The sequence below is a fragment of the Peromyscus californicus genome, unplaced genomic scaffold, assembly GCF_007827085.1.
Source record: "Peromyscus californicus insignis strain IS unplaced genomic scaffold, ASM782708v3 Scaffold_16__1_contigs__length_79575227, whole genome shotgun sequence".
NCBI lineage: Eukaryota > Metazoa > Chordata > Mammalia > Rodentia > Cricetidae > Peromyscus > Peromyscus californicus.
Genome location: NW_026294458.1, coordinates 55,771,719 through 55,793,946, shown reverse-complemented (window position 1 = coordinate 55,793,946; position 22,228 = coordinate 55,771,719). Strand labels below are relative to the sequence as shown.

The window sequence follows — 22,228 nt, the reverse complement described above, 5'->3', positions numbered from 1 at the left end:
CCTGACCCCTGTTCTCAGATCTATCCTAGGTTGCAGTTCACTTAACTCTCAAGACTGTATGATTGCTGATGTTATAATTTTATAATAAGGAAACCAGGTCACAGATAAATCACAACACTTCATCTACCTTAAGTGGTTAACAAATATATACAAAAATCAGTCTTTTGCTCATTAAAATGACTGTCACCCCTGCTTTGGGAGTGCCTAACATTTATCTCTGAACTTAATCTTATGTAATAAGAAAATGATGACTGGTTTGTTACCCAACATGAGGCTTTTTATTCTGTATAGATATAGGTGGATAAATATGTATTTCTAAAAAAGAAACCACATAAAGTTATATGGACACACTAACCCTAACTGTGTGCTTACTTGATCAAGATCATGATGTGAGTTTTCAGATGAAACATTTATTTTTCTCATGTTTGGTTCTATATTCAGTTACAGCAGACTGTCAACATTTATCTGTCAGCATTTTTTTTTTTTTTTTTTTTTTTTTTTTTTTGGTTTTTGAGACAGGGTTTCTCTGTGTAGCTTTGCGCCTTTCCTGGAACTCACTCGGTAGCCCAGGCTGGCCTCGAACTCACAGACATCCGCCTGGCTCTGCCTCCCGAGTGCTGGGATTAAAGGCGTGCGCCACCACCGCCCGGCTCTGTCAGCATTTTTAAAGGAATTATCATTTTTATCATTTTTTAGTAATCTGTGCATCTAACTTTTCCTGCACATCTATTTGATTGTCACAAAGCACAAAAATAGTTTTGTGTTGCAGTGTGTCCTTGTTGTAGGTTGGGAAAGAAACACTGAAAAGCTTCCATTTTCAGAAATAAGCTAGTGAGATTTCCACCTAAACATCAACCCATCATGTTAGGGTACTAGAGGGAGTCAGAATTCAGCATTTCTTTTCCAACAGGCATGGTAGAAGGCAGGGCAAAACATTTCCTAGATTTAATTCCACCAGGAAAAGAAAATTATAAAAGGCAGAAGGGGAGAGGGATGGAAAGGGGTGTCCTTAACGTACAGTTGAGGTTCTAACTGCCCAGTGACAGAATGAAGGTCAATGATGAGTGCTGTTAAGCGATGTAGAGACTGCCCTGAATGTTGGAGCCCACATGCACAGGGTGACTAAACGGAAATTCTGGCACTGCTTTTTTTCTTGTTTTGGGAGAGTTTAATTTTTGTTTTCGAGAACTTGCTTACCAGAGCAGTGTGAAAACACAGCACTTGACAGCCCCCACATCTAATTTGCTGCTCGTGTTTTTGGAGAAGTTGGCCATTAAAATATTTCGCCTGAGGTTTTCCCTCTGCTGCAAAAATTCTTTACAATTTTTTTGTTTGTTTTTTTTTAGTATGAAGGAACATTTCTGATAAATCCTACAAGTGACAAATTTATTGCCGTAGGCTACTTCAACAGCTCTAGGACCTTTAAGACAAATTAGATGCCAAAATTTGGCAGATGAAAGGGTAGATGTTTTATATCTATATATGATTTTAATCTGAGTGAAACAAGTTAACAGATGTTATGCAACTTAAGGAAAAGACTATCTAATTATTCCTTTTGGTTTTCCTGTATGTTTTACACACACACACACACACACACACACACACACACACACACACACACACAATATTCACATACCTGGAGAAGTTGATTTGTTGCGCATCCAAATCTTAGAGTATCAGAAGCATTTTCCACATATCTTCCCTTTTTTTTCTGCATCTAGAAAAGGTCAATATTTGGAATAATTTGACCAAAGACAATTATAGTAGAAGATTTGACTTAGCAAGTAGTTAGACAAACCCTGCTATCTAATAGAGTTCCTGGATTAAATATTGGCTCAAAAAATGGGTGGCCATAAGTTTTTGTAGCTCATAAAAATGGTAATGCACCAATTAGCAGGGTCGTATTAGAGAGCACAGACTTTACTCCAGCTTAATGGATCTAAGGATAAGCATTTGTCAGCAAGGAAGGATTTAGCATAAATTGACATGTAAATGAATTGACGACTGATCATAAATTAATTTTAGTGCTGAAGATGTAATAGAGACACAGCAAGATGCCACTTTATCATGGCATTTTATGCTCAGTAACATTTAAGCAACTTAATGTCCTATGTGAGATTCTTCTTCATCAGCCTGAATTAATTTCATTTTTTTCCCCTGGCCTTTCATGGTTTTTATGCTGAAGAGTTTGGAAAGATTGAAGCTGTAAACACTAATAAATTTGGCTTTGTGGCATAAATTCATTTTTCATTAAATGCTTAAATATGTATTGATTATATTTGTGACTATAATGTGTCAGATGAGTATGTATTGCTTGCAATTTGTAAAGATTCTCCAGCCAAGTTCTTCTTATCTGGTGATCTCGAATTTTCACACTTGTGTCCATAGGTATAAAAGACACAGTTATCATAAAAATGGCATACTCTTTAGTCTACCAGTTAATGCTTTTCTTTTCTTTCTTTTTTTTTTTTTTTTGTTTTGTTTTGTTTTTCGAGACAGGGTTTCTCCATGTAGCTTTGTGTCTTTCCTGGAACTCACAGAGATCTGCCTGCCTCTGCCTCCCAAGTACTGGGATTAAAGGCGTGCGCCACCACTGCCTGGCTTAATGCTTTTCTTTTAATCTCTGTCTGTCTGTCTGTCTCTGTCTCTTTCTCATGCACACACATATACACACACAGACCTTTGCCCCTTTGCAATTATTTAAGTAAATAATTGCTTAATGTTTATATCTAAGGGAGAACAGTAGCCACTGAGGCTCAAAACCAATACCTAACAAATACATTTTCAGAATTCCATGGAAAAAAATATAACACACAGTGTGATTAAAGCCCCACCTATGTATATCCATATTATTGATCTTACCCCTGGTCCAGGGTAGTGTTTGTTAGAGAAAAGGTATGATGGGCAAGTCTTACTTTTCTATGCTTTATGCTCCTTTTTCTACATTGTCAAGGGGCAAAGACAGCAAACTGGCTTCCATAGACTTCATTTTATATCATCAGGCTTCTCAAGGCCTAATGAGGGGTCATGACCATGGTGTGTGTCTCTTCAGCTCTGAAGTCATCTATGCAGATCCATCAGCTCCAGTGCCTCTCTGCTGTCTGACAAGCATGGGAAGCCCTGTCGTTCTGCTCCTCACTCTTCCCAGAGAAAGGGGGAAATAGATCAAGGAAGAACTTTGTGGGGAAAGGGGGGAGGTTAAAGGCAGTCTTTGTTTTTAGGGTGTGGCACATATAGGCACAGAAATTCACATGGAGGACTCACTGCTCTGAAGAAATAAACCGGGGTCATTTTGGAGGAAAGCAAAGGGTTGACTTTCTGTTAGGAGGCTAGCCAGAATGCCACGAGTGATGCTGCTGGGACATGGGACTTTCCCCTCGGCGTTTCAGAGTGTCTGAGAACCAGTTGTAGAACCACAGAGCAGACACAAACACAATAGACACACGCAGTTTGGGTTGCTTGGATTGGGGAAAAGATTTGGAAAAACAAACTGCCAGATAAAATGTATTAATATGTATGAATTTGACTAAGTCACAGTCAAAAAGTAAATTGTGACTTGAAGTAAATCTATCACTTTACATTAACTAAAAACACCATGAATTACCACTTCATAAGGTAGCAAAGCATAACCAACACACATATGTATGTATATATATGTATAAGATGCATCTTATTACATAATATGCATGCTATTATGTAATTAAAATCATATATGTTAGCATTTTGTGTTGCTATTTTAGACAATTACATATTATTTTCCATGTCTCTAAATAATCAACAAGAATTCACGAGTATTTTATTTAGAAAGCATTAAGTTACTAAATTTTCTAGGAATGCTTATAGAGACTTTTTTTGCAAGTAAAATAAAGTAATTGCTAAGACGTTAGCTGGGCAGTTGCAGTGCACGCCTTTAACCCCAGCACTTGGGAGGCAGAAGCAAGCAGATCTGAGTTTGAGGCCATACTGTTCTACAGAGCAAGTTCCAGGATAACCAGGGCTACACAGAGAAACCCTGTCTTGAGAAACAAACAAACAAATAAACAAACAAAAAAGAAGACATTATACATCACATTGACTCACGCATGGAATTTACCATGAAGAATGAAAATGCCCAATGCATTTTATGCAATATGTCCATCTTTATTGAATTTCTGATCTTCAATATCTCTGTATAACATATATGGGAATGAATAACAGGTAGCTCTTTATCTCTAAAACTCTGCTTCCTAGTGAATGTCTATGCAACAGCAACCATCAAGGGAGGCACCAATGCACACTTATATGCATGGTACTTAGGCAACCAAGGAGCTGGGACTGATTCTAATACAAGCCTGAAGATGGAACAGAACCAGGTCACCCAAGGGCTAGTGTTTCACTTAGGCACTGGAAAATAGAGGTGGCAGCAATGCTGAGGTATCCTTAAGTGGCGGAGGGAAATGTATGACTACAGACAGTGCAGAGATAGGCAGGACTCCATGTTCAAAGGACCCAGTGACTCAGAAGCCTAGTAAGGATATGGCTCTGATGTAGGTAGTCTAGAGATCTTTCAACTGAGACATCAAAGTGGGTAAGTTCTTGAGAAAGACCATTTAGACAACCATAAGGAAAACAGGAGGTATCAGTTGGAGAGAGTTAAAAGATGAAATGTGAGTGAGAGAATAAGGTCATACCTATTTTGACAGTGAAAGCAATATCCTCAGGAAGGGACAGATGTGAGGTCTCAGATTCTGTAAGCCTACTCTCAGCTGTGATTCCACAGTCTTTGGTGACCCCTCACTGACCAACTGTGGAATTTTTCCTTATCTCCTATGGCATTACACCACACAGTCCTTTGCATAGTTCCTTCTTCGCTTGTGGCCTAGTGGTCCTTGACAATGATCCTCTGCCCAGAAATGAATCTTTCAGAGGAGGCTGAGTTGCTGGTGTTATCTTAGCTTCCTTACAGTGGCCTGCTGCAGGGGATTTGCTTGGAATGTAACCAGTATGTCTGGGTGCTTTTGCCCAAGATGTCTTACTCTGCTCCACCTAACACTATTTTAACTTCTCAGATTATTTTACACCTTTCCAGTTCTGTTTTCTCTCTGTTGAAAATGGGTGTGCTCTGTTGCTGGGCCCTTTCATTAACAATTCAAGTACTTCAAGCTCTTAACTACACTATTGTCCTGAAAAGAGGAGAAAAAAGAAAAACACTACAATATTAGATTTTACCAATTTGTTGTAAATATTATTGTGTCCATTAGAAAACCTAACATGGATTTTATAAACACATGTTTGTGTTTCTTTCTAAATATATTAGGGTAAGCACTACTTGGTAGTTTATTGTGTTATGAACTAATTGTATAACAACTTAAATAAATATCATATTAATTACAGTAAATAGTTGGTTAAATTCCCACTGTGATTTTATTTGAGGAAACAAAATGAAAACTGACTTTTTTCTAGAACCTTAAGAAAATGTTACTTGTAGTATCTTCAAAGTACTTAATATTATTAACACATAAAGTCGCAATTTTTCCACTAACACTGTGTTTCATTTTGCAGAAAAACCAACACTAATGTTCATGACATTCTTATGATTATTTTTTAAAGGAACTATTATCATTCGAAAGAAACTGGAGTTATTAAGATAATTAAAAATTAAAGAATACATAACAAACATTGTCATAAATAGAAATTGAGTAAAACATAATTTTCCTTATGTTCTATATTGATTTGACATTGTTTAGATACTTTGTGTATGAGTTTTTATTATTTTTAGGGGTAACTTTTATTTTAAATTCTTGCTATAGTTGATGGAGTCTGAACTAACTTTAAATTATATTCACACTACTTTTTTCAACCTATTTCTTCTGATGCAATCCACTAAGTTGTTTCAGTCAGACTGTTCTTTCTTGATGCATAGGAAGTTAGATATACATAGCAATCCTTATGAAGAAATGATCATGTGATAATTTAATCAATGTAAGCATTGAACTTATTTGATTGTGTTTTGTCAATGGGCTACAAACAGATACAGATTTTAAATGACCTTCGTTCTTCAGTACTTAGAATGTGGGAGACATGGATGATAGTGGGGGTAAAGAACTCACAATGAAACTTTAAAGGAGCGGTGAGGAAATGAAATAGCCAGCTTGCTCATTATACACTGTGTTACAGCAGATGAACTATCTGATATATCCAACTTACTGGACCACTACATTTGTTTTTAGGTTCAATGGTAAATGGATGGGGCTCTGCATCTGATGAGGATCGTAACTTTTCTAGTCATAGATCTAGTGTAGGTAGCTCCTCAGATGGCTCCATCTTTGCCAGCGTCAGCTTTGCACAAGCCTTGGTGGCAGCAGCAGATAAAGCTGGTTTTAGGCTGGATGGAACCAGTCTTACAAGAACAGGTTGGTAGACTCCAAGTCAACACTCTTTGCATGAGAGAATCCTGTCTTCTGGACACTGACCTTTCCTTCTGTTCTTCTCAGTGAATCTAACCACGGCCTTTTTAAAATATGCATGAACACAGTTGGATGGATGCTATGTTACCAGAATTCTCCTTTGATGCTAATATTGCAGAGCCAAAAATAAGCTCCTACTCACTACGTTGCATCTCATCCATCCTTTCTCTTCACGGCTCTGCTGGCTAATTGCAGTGTGCTTCCTTTTCATATTACAACAAAGCCAAAACTAAGATTGTCATTAAACTTTCAGTAACTCACACATTGCAAAGTCCTCACAAAATCAATAACAAACCTGGTGATTAAAATTATTCTGCTTTTATCTCCACTACGTTACCTTGCCCCATTTCCTTCTACAGAGGCACTTTCTGGGAAGGCTTCCTCAGCATGGGGTGAAGGGTCTAAGACTACTATCTAATAGTTCACTTGGCTGATGGTCCTAATTGTTTGACTAAGATTTTAATACAGTAATTTATTATTTGTTTTAGAGGATGCTAACTAAAGATACACCCAATGCATTTGTGAGTTCAATAAGATAATATGTACATGTGTATCGCTCTTTTATGAAAATTCTTTTTGATTTCAAAGAGCAATAAATAATAGCATCAAAGTCAAATTATATAATTGTTAGGTGTGTCTCATGCCGGTGGGGGGGGGGGGAGTTATGTAAGATTAACTCTGGTAATTTATCAGTAATTTGTAACCATGAGTTTTTTTGAAAAACAGCCCTTAAACACATATATATACTTCTAAGCTGCATACTAGGAATATAATATGTGCATTTCCTATGCTGCCTTAACAAAATAAACTCAAGAAATATCAAATGCACTCTTAAATTTAATGGTGCTCAAATAGTAAAGAAAAATTACTTTGAACCTTTGCTACACTTTCAGGTCATAAAATTATGTCGTGGACATTGTCTTTAAGTTTTACCGTCAATATTTCTTTCAAGTGTGCATTAAGCATTCTTCAAACAAAATGGGAGAATTTCTTAGGCATTGCAAAGGTTTATTTTTATATAGCATCCAAACTAAAATAGGTCGCAATATAACTGTTATTTGGATTTTCTTGCTTCATAAGGTATGTCAGAATCTTTATGTTGCCTGAGTGCTTTTTGTGGCATTTGCTATAGGGAGAGAAGAGAGAAGGTGCCAGGGAGCTAATAAATTAGAAGGCATTAGTGCACTAGCAGCATGTATGCTAATCGCTAATAAAGCATTAAGCAATATCAAGTCACAATGACTTAGGACAGTGCGACTACACATGATAATGTTATAAAAATGAAAATATGCACAAGAGAATAAATATGTGCACATAAACCAGTCCTCTCTTATATAATATACTCAGTACTAAAATAATTTGTTGTAGAAAATATATTAGCTGACCTTTTTCCCAGAAAAATTGCATTCATATATTCTAAACTATCAAAAAGAAAATAGTGCAATTCATTTAAAAATTAAAGTGTAGGGTCTGTTTAGATATAATAATATGCTCAGAATACAGCTATCACATTTTGGATAGACACCAAGACTATAACTTGCTAGCTTCTACATTGATCTTATTTAATTCTGCTAAAAGAGGTAGAAGTCATTGTGTATGAACATTAAGTGGTAAGGTTACACATACATCTCAACAGACCCTTCATGTAAAATTTCAATTGTAATTCTAAGACAGTGTTTAAGATGCTAAGAGTAAAACATGACTAATCAAATAAAACAGTCGACAATTAATTTAAAAAAACCCTCTTTCTTATTTTGAGAAGTAAATGTGGCATGCAGTTTTTAGAAAATATTATGAAGATTGTTAAGATTACATAAAACTATGATCAAGCAATGTGAAGCTTTTCGTTGGTGGATTTATTTCAGGTTCATTTGCTTGAAGTGTGTTTTTGTTGGGTAGGGTGTTCTTAGCTTATTAACAATTGGATGAATTATAAGCAGCAGTTCATGCATCTTGTGCAGATAAGTTGTGGGTTTTGTGTCTTTGAACATCTGTAGGTACATTCACTAGGTAGTCTAGTAAGAGCAGAGACACAAGGCAAGACAAAAATAGAGTGTTATAGTAGAGTTCTCTATGTCCACTCCCTTGGTTTTCGTTTCAGGAAAAGCCTTTACCTCCTCTCAAAGGCCGCGGCCCACCAGCCCATTTTCTACCGACAGTAACACCAGCGCTGCCCTGAATCCAAGCCAGCGGCCTCGGCCCACCAAAAAACATAAGGGAGGGCGGATGGACACACAGCCAGTGTTACCTCATCGGAGAGAAGGGATGCCAGATGGTAGGTTTCTTGTCTTAAGTTTCATTTCCTCATGAAGAAGTGTGCTTGATGTTATCATTAACTTTCAGCAAAGAAGCTATTGTAACTTAGGTGTTGCCACTATAGGAACCACTTGGCAACATGCCGTGTTTAAATAAAACACACTCTTTTACAATCATGTGGAATCTATTATTATTATTATTATTATTATTATTATTATTATTATTATTATTATCATTATTATTATTACTTTTATCATGCCTCAAGAAAGATCTAGAATGCTCCTTTTCAAAGTTTCAGCACTTCTGGAAATTTCCAGCATCTCATTTTTAAGTGTAGGAAGGAGACTGTCAGCAGCATGTACATTGTTACTGGATCAGGACACCTACAATCCTACATTAGTCTCTTTTGGGGCCTCCTTTTCCTTTAGATCAGTCTGTGGAGTGATTTACTAAGGTTTGGGGTTCATCAGTTTCAGGACTAGAAGGCAGCCATAGGCCATGGATATGAAGACTTTCTTTGGTGGTGGTGCTGCAGTATGTGATCACAATCTCATAAATAGTAGAAAAGATGAAAAATGGAAATTTGTTTCTCAGTTTTCAAGTCTGGAATGTCCAACTGTTGGTGCCAGTTGAGAGACTCTTTTATGGTTGTAGATGATGCCTTCTCATTGTGACCTCACATGAAAGAAGGAGCCTCTCTGGTGTTTTTGATAAGGGCCCTGAGCCAACTTCATATCAAACGACCTCACAGAGGTCTCAATTCCTAATACCATACCAACAAATAATAGGATTAACTTCAATATATGAATTTTAGAGGATAATGATTCCACCCATAATAAAGGCTCAATATTTGTTTTGTTTTCTGTTAATGTGTAAATAGTAAATACTTTTGGCTTTGTGGAGCAGGGGTTTTATGTTCTAAATCCTCTCCTTGTTGAGTGAGTTTACCTACCGAAAAATAAATTTTAAAATGTAACTGTGGGATGGCTCAGTTTGTAGAATGCTTGCCTAGCATGAGCATGAAGCCCTAGATTGGTTATCCCACACTAACCAGACCCAGTCATTAGGCCTCAGACTTACAAGTATGGGGTTAAACCTTAGCCTGAAAAGAATAATGGTTTTGTTCTTTATGGTTGTGGGCGAGGAAACCAGCAGCCACCACTATACTTTCTTTGAATCTTATCATGCTAAGACTTAGAACACCAAGCGTGTCTGTTTCAATGCCTCACTGTGTTTCTTGGGGAAGTGTTGTCCTGGAATATGAAAGTTAAGAACACAGCTGTAATCACATGTGTGTGATTTGCTGTCCCAAGATGTACAAACAAAAAAACGATCACCATTTCCTTTCTGTTTCTGATTCTCTGGGGGATTTGTTGATCGCTTTGTGTGTCACATTGATCTCATTCTCTCAACATATGAACTTCTTTCACTGATATGCTCATTTTAAATCCCAAAATTAATAAGTATTTCTGATCAAATCATTCTGTTGCAGAAGGTCATTGCTTAGTAGCATTTACTGTATAAGCGTTTCACACTGAAACTTTTGAATTATAGATTTTATAATAGTCTTTATGAGCACATAAATTGAGGTAATTATTGTTGGCTGTTTTCTCAAATATTTAACCTTCAGCATCTTAGCACAATAACAATCTTATTCTCATTGACACAGTTATCTTTCAAGGTCAAGTGACTTTCCTTTAAACAGTTACATAGGCTTTAGGATTTGGAGAGACTGAGATATCACCTCTCTCTCTCTCTCCCTCTGTGTGTGTGTGTGTGTGTGTGTGCGTGCGTGTGTGTGTGTGTGTGTGTGTGTGTGTGTGTGTGTGTGTGTGTGTGTGTGTGTTTATGTTCATGTGTATATTTTGAGGGATATGAGCTTGCCGCATGCATGTTTAAAGTAGAAGCTAATGATGGATATCTTTTTAAACAACTCTATGTTTTTTTCTTTTCGAGATAGGGTAGTTCACTGTTTTTGGAGTTCAAACCTTGTCCATACTGGTTGGCTAGCAAGCTCCGAGGATACTCTTGTCTGTTCCTCCCCAGCACTGGGAGCCCATCATAGCACCTGGCTTTTTTTTTTTTTTTTAATATGGATACTGGAGGACTGAAATAAGCTCTTCATACAGAGCAGGCATATTACCCACTCACCCATCTCTCCAGTCTTCAGTAATACCAATTTTAGAGTTGGACTTTGTGGATTTTGAAGATAGAATGACAGATTGTTGTTGATAGTAGAATGTCCTAATAGCAAGAGGCACATCCCACTATTCATATGTCATTGTCAAGATTGCTGTCTCCCTGTGTCAAATTACCTTCTGAGGAAAGGAAGTCATTTTCTCTGGGTCCAGTGAGAGGAATTTGGAATAATAAGAAATGTCAGTTTCTGTCCCAAAGGCTATGTAAAAGCCCATACACAGTTATGGACATGCTTGTTTCTCTTGTGGAATGTCTCTTCTAAGCAAGGGTTGTTGCATATAAGTCTTCTGTCGCTTGAAGGAAATATCCTGACCAATTCTGGCCCAATGATGGTAGATGGTTGGTTCCCCATCAATGTGTTCTCCTGAGATTATTTTCTCTCAAACTGTTCTGTCTTTCCCCTAGTCTTCAATTCCCAGGTAAGACCTACCTGGACTGAGTCTACCAGGTTGATCTCAGTCTGCGGGGGAGGCTTTGCCCTGGAGGAGGTGGGAATGGGGGGTGGACTGGGGGGAAGGTGAGGGGGGCGGGAGGTGGGAGAACAAGGGAATCCGTGGCTGATATGTAGAACTGAATTGTATTGCAAAATAAAAAAAAAATTAAAAAAAAAAAGAAAAAGAGTTCTTCCCTGTATCTGCCACAATGTGGCTTTCTGCATATAAATGAGCTCATTGGTCCTTCCATTTAAACATTTAGTGAGCATATATTATAGATATGATTCCTTAATCTCCCTCACCTTATATCTAGTAAAACTAACAAACAGAGGGTCAGACCAATATAAATGTATGAAGTGTGTAAATGGTGGCTGTTGCCATGGAGAAAGAAACAACAGGAAATTGTGAAGTTTTTAGGGGGAAGTATTTTAATATAGGGGGTCTTTGGGGAAAGCCTCAACAACAGCTTGACATATGAGAAAAGACAGGAAAAATATCAGGAAAAGAACAATGCTTATATTCAAGGAAAGGTCCTCCTTAGAAGTTGATACAGCAATTGAAATCCTGGTGCGTATTTGATTATATTTTTAAGGAAGGCAAGTAGTATAACTGGAGCAAATAAGAAAGAATTTGATGCCAGGTATGCGAGCAAGGGGCAATGTTTAAGGACCTGTTTGTTTAGGAACTTTCATGGATTTTTATAATATTTTCAATGGGAAATTCCTGGAAGGTTGTGTGTGTGTGTGTGTGTGTGTTTGTGTGTGTGTGTGTGTGTGTGTGTGTGTGTGTGTGTGTGTCCCCATAAATGCATGTTTATATATTTAAGGTAAGATGGTGGCATAATTTTATGTTTTTAATATAAAAAGATAATATATATTTTAATATTAAAAAGTCAGTCTGAATTTTGTATAGCAAAGAATTAAATGGCCCAAAAGTGTAAAACTAGAGATAATTAGAGACCATAGAAGCAGTAACTAAGGGCGGTTCATGCCAAGATGAGATCAGTGAAAGCATAAAAAAGGTAAGATATTGGAGATGGAACTAATGGGATTTGTAAATATAAAATAATATAGGCCACCATTTTGAGTAGAAGGGGATTCAAAGACTATTTCATGGTTTGGGGAATGAGCAGAATGGAACTGTAACTGACTGAGAGGAGAAACGCACTAGCAGAAACCTATGTCTTTATGTTTGGATGATGCAAAGCTGTGTTGAAGTATTAAGTTTGAGGTACTTTGCAGACATCTGAGCTGAGCTGTACCCTATGAACGCAATTTCACGAGTTGGATCTTATGAAAAGAGAGATTAAGGCTGGAGATGCTTGATTTCTTTGTGTTCCACCCCCATCCATTTACCTGAAAAATAAATGAGAATAATAAGGTACCTATGTCATTGGACTGTCATTGCTTGACAATAGCTAACCCACAGTGGGCCAGCGAGATACTCTAGTGAATTGACTTACTTGAAATAATTCCACAAAGAATTGAATAATGAATTTAATTTAAGTAAATGTATTGTATTATATACCTTTATTTTTTCACAATCATCTGTAATTCCATCTCTTTCCAGTTTATTTCAATGTGCATGCAATGTCCTTTATTCTTAGAAGATAAAATCTCCAAGGATATTATATAATTACAAAGCTCTATAATTTCAAGTCAAATTAAATAGGCATCAGAATTTTAGCTGCCATAAGCAAATGCCATTTTGGCCATTTTAGAAATTAAACAGCTCAGATGGAGAATAAAAATCAATGACAAGATATGTTATTTTAGAAGCCAATACAATCCTTTCCCCTCAGTGACAGACTAAGTCTAATAACTCAAATGAAATAATTAATTTGCATTCATAATAACATACAGCAAAGGAAGCTAGTATTGAATGTAAAGGAAACACAAAACTCATTAGTTTATCATGCAAACAGATAGTGCATTATTGCATTAGCTCTTCATTTTGGAAGAAATGTTCAAAATGCAATTCTATTCACCCAGACAGCATCCCTTTTCTCATTAATTATTAGTAGCTTGTAATCTGACATGAAGACATTCATGAGAGCTGAGAATGCTACTTAATCTTCAAACCTCAAGAACAAATGCTCAATAAACCATTATTATCTTTCCAATGGAAGATACTAAAGTTTTCTCATAAAACAGAGTAAAGCTTTTAAAGAAGGCCTTGGAGTGGACATTTGAGCACTTTTTAAGAGAGGGGCTTCTTGTGTATAAGGCATTTGGTTTTACCATTTTGATTTCATAAAGTATCATTAGAAGCAAAAACGTATTTATGAAAAAAAAGGAATGAAAAATAATGGCTCACACTAAGTGGAATATCATTTATTCATGTAATAACTGTATATTGTATGATATATAAGTTTTATAAATAAGCAACATAATTGCCTAATCTTAAATTGAGCCAAGAAATTTACAATAGTATATAAGAAAAATAGGAAGATCCAGATACAAATGAATGTTTAAAAGATTTCAAAATCCTTAATCATGTCATTTCAGACATAATACTAGAAAGATATAAAGAGAAATGTAATTTTATAATTGAAAACATTCAAAATATAAAGATGAAAATCTGAAGAGATAGCAAAGGAAAATGAAAAATTAGCTCATACTCAACTTTTAGTTTTTCTTCATTTCCAAAGTTTAATTTAAAAGCTCTTTCAGTGTACAGTCAAACAACCCTGGGTATATCCAAACTCCTCTAAAAAGTTCTTTCAAAAACTTATCTTTTCCACTCCATCACTAATTTCTACAATACATTGTCTACCCTACTCACCATTTAGCATATTCAATCTGTGCTCTGAATATCAGTTATTACTTATTAAAATTAATACAAGGGAAGATTAGAGTGTATTAGTTGTAACTCATTAGCTAACTCATGAAACGAACAGGCAGGATCAGTTGTTAGGCAGAATGTTAATTGCATTTAATAAAGTTAGTTTAACCCTTTGACTCTTGCTCAACATGGCACACACTTGCTCAGAGGCAGTCATAGGCTGCATATGATACAGCCTGTAGTCCCTAACTTCTGGAGCATGATCTTTCCAGTGGAGTTTATTCAAAGAGCTTTTTTTGCTCAGGGACTTTTACTAGGACAGCTGTTAGAATCTATAGTGATTTTTCCCTCATAGTATTTCTGTCTTGAAGAGAGGGAAATTGAATGTAAACCACAAACCATCCTTTACTTTGAATGTTAGCCCATAGTATGTTGTTGAAAATATGTTCCCTGTTGAACACGTGAATGAGTTGATGAAAGGATGAAAAGGATCAATTTTTATCTCGAAGATGCTATGGCAAGAAGATAGAAGATAGATCAATAGCATGCATTTTGAATAGCCATTAATTGACTTTTATTTTCCATAAATATCTTTGCATGATTAATACTTGTAAGAGGGCAAGGGGTTTTTGTTTTTGGATTTTTTTTCCATTTTTCAACTTGAACTTAAACTTGTATTTTCATTAAATCATAGTTCTTTCTAAACATTATTCAAAATTTTTAGATCTTCCCCCAGCACCAGATCCCCCACCAAGTCAGGGTTTAAGACAGCAGATAGGCCTGAGCCAGCATTCTGGTCACGTGGAAAATTCAACAGAGAGAAAAGGAAGCTCCCTAGAGAGACAACAGGCTGCCAACTTAGAAGACACAAAGAGCTCACTGGATTGTCCAGCTAAAACCGCCCTAGAGTGGCAGCGTCCAACCCAGGACTGGATAAACTCTACAGACCGCCAAGAAGATACACGGAAAGCCCCACACAAACAAGGGGTTGGATCAGGTGTGTGCTGCACAGTCCCAAGAAAGTGTGACTGTTACCACTTTCTCCCCCTACCAGGTACTTTAGGAATGGCATCTGGAACACATTTGCCTTAAATCTGTTCAAACTGGTTCTTCAGCAGAGCTTAACAGCACACATTCAGTGGGGCGTATTACACAAGTTAACCCTGTATAAGGTCTTTGAACTTAGAAAGCTCCAGGTTTCATGTGGAGTGCTCAGAAAATAGTTTAATGTTGATATCCTTTAATGTCTATAGTGAGTAGTTTTAAGAACACTAAATTTCTTCTTTTGGGTCAACTTCATCTCTACCTTCAACTGATTGATTGAGGTAGTCATTCATTTGAGAGGGAGCTCATGTTTCAAAATGGAGATTTAACTCAGCTCACAGCACTGCAAGTAGCTGCCCCATCAGGTATCATAAAGTCAGAAAAGGTGGAACCAAACTCATACACTCTCCAACAGACTAAATGAAGTTCAGTGTTAACATCTGGATGGGAAGAGTCTTGCTTATGAGAAAAAAAAATTCCTGAATGTTTCACACATCATAAACCTCATAATTACTGCATGGATATTATTTGGGGGGAGGTAAATTTGTTACACAAATATATGTTTGGGGGGAGCATCCACTGTGCTTAGTATCTACTAGGAATGAACACACAAACACACACTTCAAAAAAAGCATCCCTTTAGCTATTCAATATTAATTTGTACTCAGTCTTGTCTAAGTATGTGTTTGCCCATGCATTTTCCATAATTATATTTTGTCATCATGTGATGCTCAAGTCTTGGAAAGTTCTTTGGTGAAAGGGCCAGAAAATGACAATTGCAATATTTAGATTTAATGAAACATTTTAGAAGGTTACCATCTGTAAAAGAAATACTACCTGCCCCTTCTTATTAGAGACTAGCTAAGCGGTGAACTGGTAAATTCAACCAGCAGTTTTCATTCACTTAATAATGACATATACCCAGAAAACTCAAAGAAATAACAGTGGGATTGGAAGGGATGGGAAATGGGAAATGATTGGAATAATGAGAAGAGGAGTTCTAAGCATCAACATACTGATTGTAACACCTAATTTATTTTTGGAGAGTCAATATCTAAAAAGAGCATTAATATATTATAATTAATGTTTTGTTCTCTTTTAATGAAACATAGAACCTTTCAAACAATGGATTTCTGGCTCAAGAAATAAACAGAAATTTAAGATGCTGTTTTAAGTCACTAATACATAGTTCCATTTCTCAACTGATTGAGAGAATATTGCCATAATTTAAACTAAAACAAAACCCATCTTTTTCCAGTCTTACTGGGAAAAATTAAATTGGGCTTCACTGAACTCCAGAAATTGTTCTCAGTTATTATTTTTGTTAGGCAAAACAAGGGCTCTTTTAAGCAATGTTCTATTGCAATGAATTTAAACCTTGAAAACACTGTTCTGAACTTATCCCAAGATCTTTTAATTTAACCCCTTTCAGTGTCTGTTGTAGGAAATGTTGCCTGTATGTGGAAATACGTTTACTATCTGGGACTGATTAAACTTCATAATTTTAATTTTGCTCAAAAATGAAAAAATGATTGGGTTTGTGTTTGGCCCCATGTAATAGTTCAATTTAGTCTCTTATGCTTTGTTTTCTTTTTTAGAGGAGTCCTTGGTCCCCTACAGCAAGCCCAGCTTCCCATCTCCAGGTGGGCACAGCTCTTCGGGAACATCCTCCTCTAAAGGGTCTACTGGCCCTCGGAAGGCCGAAGTATTGAGGGGCGGCCACCAGCGGAATGCCAGTGACCTTCTGGACATTGGATATGTGGGCTCAAATAGTCAAGGACAGTTTACAGGTGAATTGTGTAAGTCTTTGGGGTTATTTTAAAGGCCATTATAATCTGGGAAGAATATTGGCCTGATGGAATCGCTACATTAAACAAATTTCTGAATGATAGAAAATTTCCTCTGCTAAATAAAAAAATAACCAAATTCCATTATTTCCTTCAGGATTGGCAATACATTCAAGAATAACTGTTTACAGTAGTAGTCAGTGATGCAAACATTTCATTGATAGTTCAAGTTTATTTAAACTGTATACCTTTTGTTTTTAATGCTGATAATTAATCTTAATACTTACAAGTTAAATATAATCCACTTGGCAGGGGCTGCTTTGCCCTTTTTGAGTACAATTTGGAATACAATAAAGGAAAGGAAGCAAATTGCCCACTTGGTATTGTGTTTGTTTATTGTGATGGGAGCTGACTGTCATGTCTACTTTTTAGCACTGAGATGATCTTACTCCTCTTGGTAGATTTCATGAACCTTTTTAGCAGTTCCCATTACTTGAGTTGGTCTCTACTTTATTCTTAAAAATAAAAAGAACATAAATTCTTTCTAAACTGACTTCTTCCTCAGGTGAAATATTGGTTTTCTAGTAGTTTTGCATCAGGTTGGGAGATAGTTCATCCCGGGATGCAAGCAAAACCTGATAAAACAACTGTGAAGTAGGAATCTGAGTTATGACACCAGCTAATTCCAAGTTTGTTATCATGGTTCCTGGTTCCTTTATAGCTTTTGTTTTGACTCACATATGCATGGATTGTTTTTTAACTTGCTTTATGATATCTGCAGTCTGATACGTACTGCAAGAAAACCTCCATGTGCATCACAAATCTTCAAGCTTCCTGGTACTTCCCTGTCCCCTGTCAATCTTCAAAGGAAGTGACTTTAACTCATAAATGCAATACTTAGCTAAAAATCTTTAGTTATTCTCTGATTGCTTTGATTTTTATCACTAGTTGGGATAGAAGACTATTGAACATATTAGAACGTTATATTTATGATTTTTTTGTTTGTTTTTCAGAGTAACTGAGAGGGGACATACAAAGATGCTCTGAAGACCATCAGGTCTGAACTCATGGAAGTGATAACATTTAACAGTGCAATGAACAATTTCTTTATTTATGTACTATTAACAAAACTGTAAATGCAATGTAAAAACACACAGCCACACATATCCCACAGTTATTTTCTTGTGTTCTCCTCTTAATTACACCACCTACCTTAACTCTTTCTTGTCAGGAGTATATAAGAAAAAGAAAGAACGTAAACTCACCCTCCAGGAAAAAAAAGGATTTTCCTCTGTATATAATTTCTTTTTTTGCATTGCTATGCAAGCTCACTCTTTTTAGCTCTGTTCATATTATTGTCTGTCCTTATTGGTCTGTTGTACTATATGTGAATTAATGGGCTGTGGTGCCATATATTAACTTTTAATTGTGTAACTTTTTATGTTTAAATTTTGCACTGCAATTTTATTTGGTGATAAGCACAAATCTCTACTCCTCATGACATGAAGAAAAGATTGAATGTGAAGGGAGTTTTCTGTACTGTAAGTTAGGTTGAGTAATGCTGGTGTAACCAATCCTGTGAGATGGTTTTCATTTGGGGGTGTAGAAATAGGAAGATTGGAAGGAATGATGGTGTTGGCAAAGTCTTCTTGAAAAATCAGATATTAAGTCATTTTAAGAAGCAGAAAGATGGCTTTTACTATTGAAAAAAGCAGGGGTCAAAAGAAGGAAGCTTAAGTCTACACAGAATATGGGTTAACGTATGCTGGTAGCAAAGATGTACTAACTTGCTTTAAAAATATAATTAAAATTTTATTTAGAAGCAACTTTACTTGCCATTGTAATTGACCCAACTGAGAATTACAATGAGAAAAATGAAATCAAGGTTGTTTGAAGAGATCTGTATTTATATTACAGCTTTTAAAAAACAGCATTTTTGAATTACCATAATTAATCTTTCCAACTCATTAAGTCAGAGTATAAAATGAAGTTCCCCAAGGAAACAAAGAAAATGAACTCTAGAAATCTAGCAAATAGTTAAAGAAGCAACTTATTATTAGGGCATACTCGGGCTACTCTTGAATATTGCGATATCTTGCTCATCTTTCTAATACATGTACAGTACATACTAGAGGATGTAGCCACATCACTTAAGTTCATTACTTAAAAAAAAAACCTAATGCATTCTACATACAATTTTGTGTTTCATTTGATTAAAAAGTGAAATTGATGCCACCAAATGTATAGCCAAGTTGTAAGTGCTTAAAGGCAGTGCTCACAGTATGTTCAGTTTACAATTAGTAGATATATTGGACTAAATATTTTCTGGTACATTCTCAGAAATTGGCTACCAACGAAAATCTGTTTGACCCATTTTGAATGAGTAAATTGGAAAGAACAGTCAAAGGGAGAAAAATGCATGTTTATACACTTTTTAAATAAAACCAAATCTTGTAAGTGGACATTAATAACAGTGTCCTGCCTCATTTGTTTTAACGACCTTGAGAACAAGGAGTTTCTGGACATCAATTATGTATGCTCAAGATAAATGTGACTTTGAAATGTATGTTAGATACTGTACATGTATGTAAGTCAAGTAGATGATAGCCTTCCTGAAATTACCACTGATGACATTTTCCCATGTGCTATCTACACAATCTTAAATTCTAGTCCAAACAATATTTTGTATTATCTTTTTCTTATGATATGTTCAATAGATGGTATCTTGAAAAATATTCAATGTGATGGTCAAAATATTCAATTTTCAAGTAGCGGACATTTTGATTGACATAACACACTGTGTATTATTGGCTCAGATGCCAACTTTTATGACCTTATTATATAAAATACATTAGTACATGGTTCCAAGGCTACTGTACCACAGGCAAGCATAGAGTGTGATGTTATTCATGGGTCTCAAAATTTTCTTAGTGCCATATAGTTAACTTTCTTCACTGAAGGGACAAAAAATTCTGACACACCGTTTAACAACTTCTTAGCATCAGTGCCTGAGTTTTACTGAAATTTGATGTCTCTGGTACAAGGAAATGGGAAAAGTTGAACAGTTTCTGTGAAAAACAAAATGGATTATGTAATTATTGTCAATTCCAAGATGCGATGAATTTAATTTTGCATTTACACAGTTCCTTATTCCATGTCCTCTATTTAAAAGCATAAGACCTTTTAAGAAATATATTTAGTTCAATTATCACTTTATGTTCATGAATAATATAATTTAGTGTAAAATAGTATATCATATGTATGGTAACTGACATTTGCAGATTATTATCAACCCAAGTCACAAGAAATGATATCTGCAGATCACATGATAACTTGAAGAATGATTTGGGATTATAGCACCATATCGTCCCAATTGCCTTCAGTATAGAATCATAAGCAGTTAGATTGTGATCCATACAGATTACAGACCGTGATTACTACAAAATCTTGTACCCAATATCTGCCATGAAGACAAGATAACATGCTATGGTGATTTGAATTCAGGCATACTATCAACAACAGAAAACCTTCATCATCTAGGTATTTATACAAATCCATTCACCGTTAACATTCGGATTGTCGACTGAGGAACACATACCTCCTGAGAGTCCCATGTCTTCCCCTTTTGTAGCTGATTGAATGTGATGGGAAATCTACTGAGCTCACTTTTCTGTGAGTCTGAACAGAAACCTGCATAAGCCATCAGAAGGAAATCTGGGTGGGAATGAAACCTCATTTTTTGATCATCAGCAATACTGCTGTGTAGTCAGGCCAGACCCAAGCACAGCTTCTTTCAGAACAGGCAAAGTCTCCTTAGGGAATGCAATATCAGTACCCAAACTCAGGTATGCAAGTATAAGCAGTAGAGTCTGCCTACCCTTTTCATGTCATTTTACAAAAGTAACTTAGGTGAGGACAGAACTATGGAAACAATGAACTCCATCATAGGATTTGGAGCAGCTCAAGGAAGTATATAGGAAAGTCAAGACCAATGGGTAAGGCATCACACAACCAAAGTGAAGTAAAACCTTCCAAATTTACTTACTCTGACTAAGAAAACAGATTTAGTATATTCTATGTTATAGTATAATGCTCTACATATTTAAATACATTTTTAATGGGATTTAAGTTGCAAGTTTGTATGTGATTTCATGGAATACAACCAAGTTCTACTTAATGAAATTATGCAATTTTCATTGATGACAATACAATTACCACATCAATGAGCTCCCAACTGCAGATCACTTCCCCTGAGAAGTGATCTTGTCAGTATTGAAGATATGCAGAAACATAACATTCACTACTGTTAGTTTATTCATCTACTTCTGTATATTGTGCAAAAAAAAAAAATGAACCTGTCTTTACACATTACCTGAGAGGTGAAATGATTTTTTACTTTGCTTTGTCATAATGCGTACTTCAAATGAAACACCATACATTTTTTAAATGACATGCAATTTACAAATATTTTTTACTCTCATAATTTTAAAAATGTTCATTGTGATTTTAAAGTGTTACAAGACAAGGGATTTTGTGGCCGTGGGTAGACTTTTTATACTTTGTTTTATAGATGGATTTTTTTCATTGTAGTTTATTTGAGTCAACAAACAATATCCCAAACCTTATTGTGTTTCATTTGATATTGTTAGATCAGCAAAGAAATTGGCATAAATTGATTCATAGTATTGTCAAAAAATTGTGTATTGTGTATTCACTGGGAAAAATAAAAATATATTCACATTTCAATTTTGTAAAAAAAGCCATTTATGTAAAAGAAATTTGTCTGTGGACAAACCAAAAATAGATCATTGTCTCACTTTTAGAACTCTATGAATATTTTGTGGCCCTATTTATATTTCTTTTTGTAATTCAGAGAGAGATCAGAAGTGCCAAGTAGGAAACAGTGTTGACTAGGTAGTCATAATTAAAAGACACCAATAAAGACTACAAGTATTTAGAATTCTACATCCTTCTCTGTTAGCACTAATTTCCAGATCTATTGACTCCCCAATAATGATGTTTAGATAGGCAGTAAACTGAACAAAATGATTTGATCAGCAGAATTACTGTACTGTTATTTTGAAAGGTAAGTAAATGAAACTGGAAGCAAGTGGTCCTTTTTGTTTGTTTGTTTGTTTTAGAAAGTTAATGATGCATCTCTGTGAGGACATGGAAGATTGATGCATCAACTCAGAGAATGAGTAGAAAAGAAAACTAATCTCTTTTGTTGTACTTCATGAATATTTCATTCTTTTTAATTAAAAAGTACAATTATAGG

The 22,228-nt window shown here is 35.7% G+C and overlaps 1 protein-coding gene across 12 annotated transcripts in view; it reads left to right on the top strand.

Moving 5' to 3' along the window:
• Robo2 (roundabout guidance receptor 2) overlaps nt 1–21,696 on the top strand; it is a 531,698-nt gene extending 510,002 nt beyond the window's left edge. For 5 of the 12 annotated variants that reach the window (XM_052740998.1, XM_052741000.1, XM_052741003.1 and 2 more), the window contains 4 exons: nt 8,548–8,721; nt 14,844–15,116; nt 16,762–16,962; nt 17,964–21,696. In XM_052740998.1, coding sequence (XP_052596958.1) covers nt 8,548–8,721; nt 14,844–15,116; nt 16,762–16,962; nt 17,964–17,965 — 650 coding nt within the window. In that variant the 3' untranslated portion in view covers nt 17,966–21,696. Of the gene's footprint in view, nt 1–6,209; nt 6,983–8,547; nt 8,722–14,843; nt 15,117–16,761; nt 16,963–17,963 lie in introns of those variants that run through there. The other 7 variants (XM_052741005.1, XM_052741004.1, XM_052741007.1 and 4 more) reach the window with 3 other exon arrangements.
• The last annotated feature ends 532 nt before the right edge of the window (nt 21,697–22,228 follow it).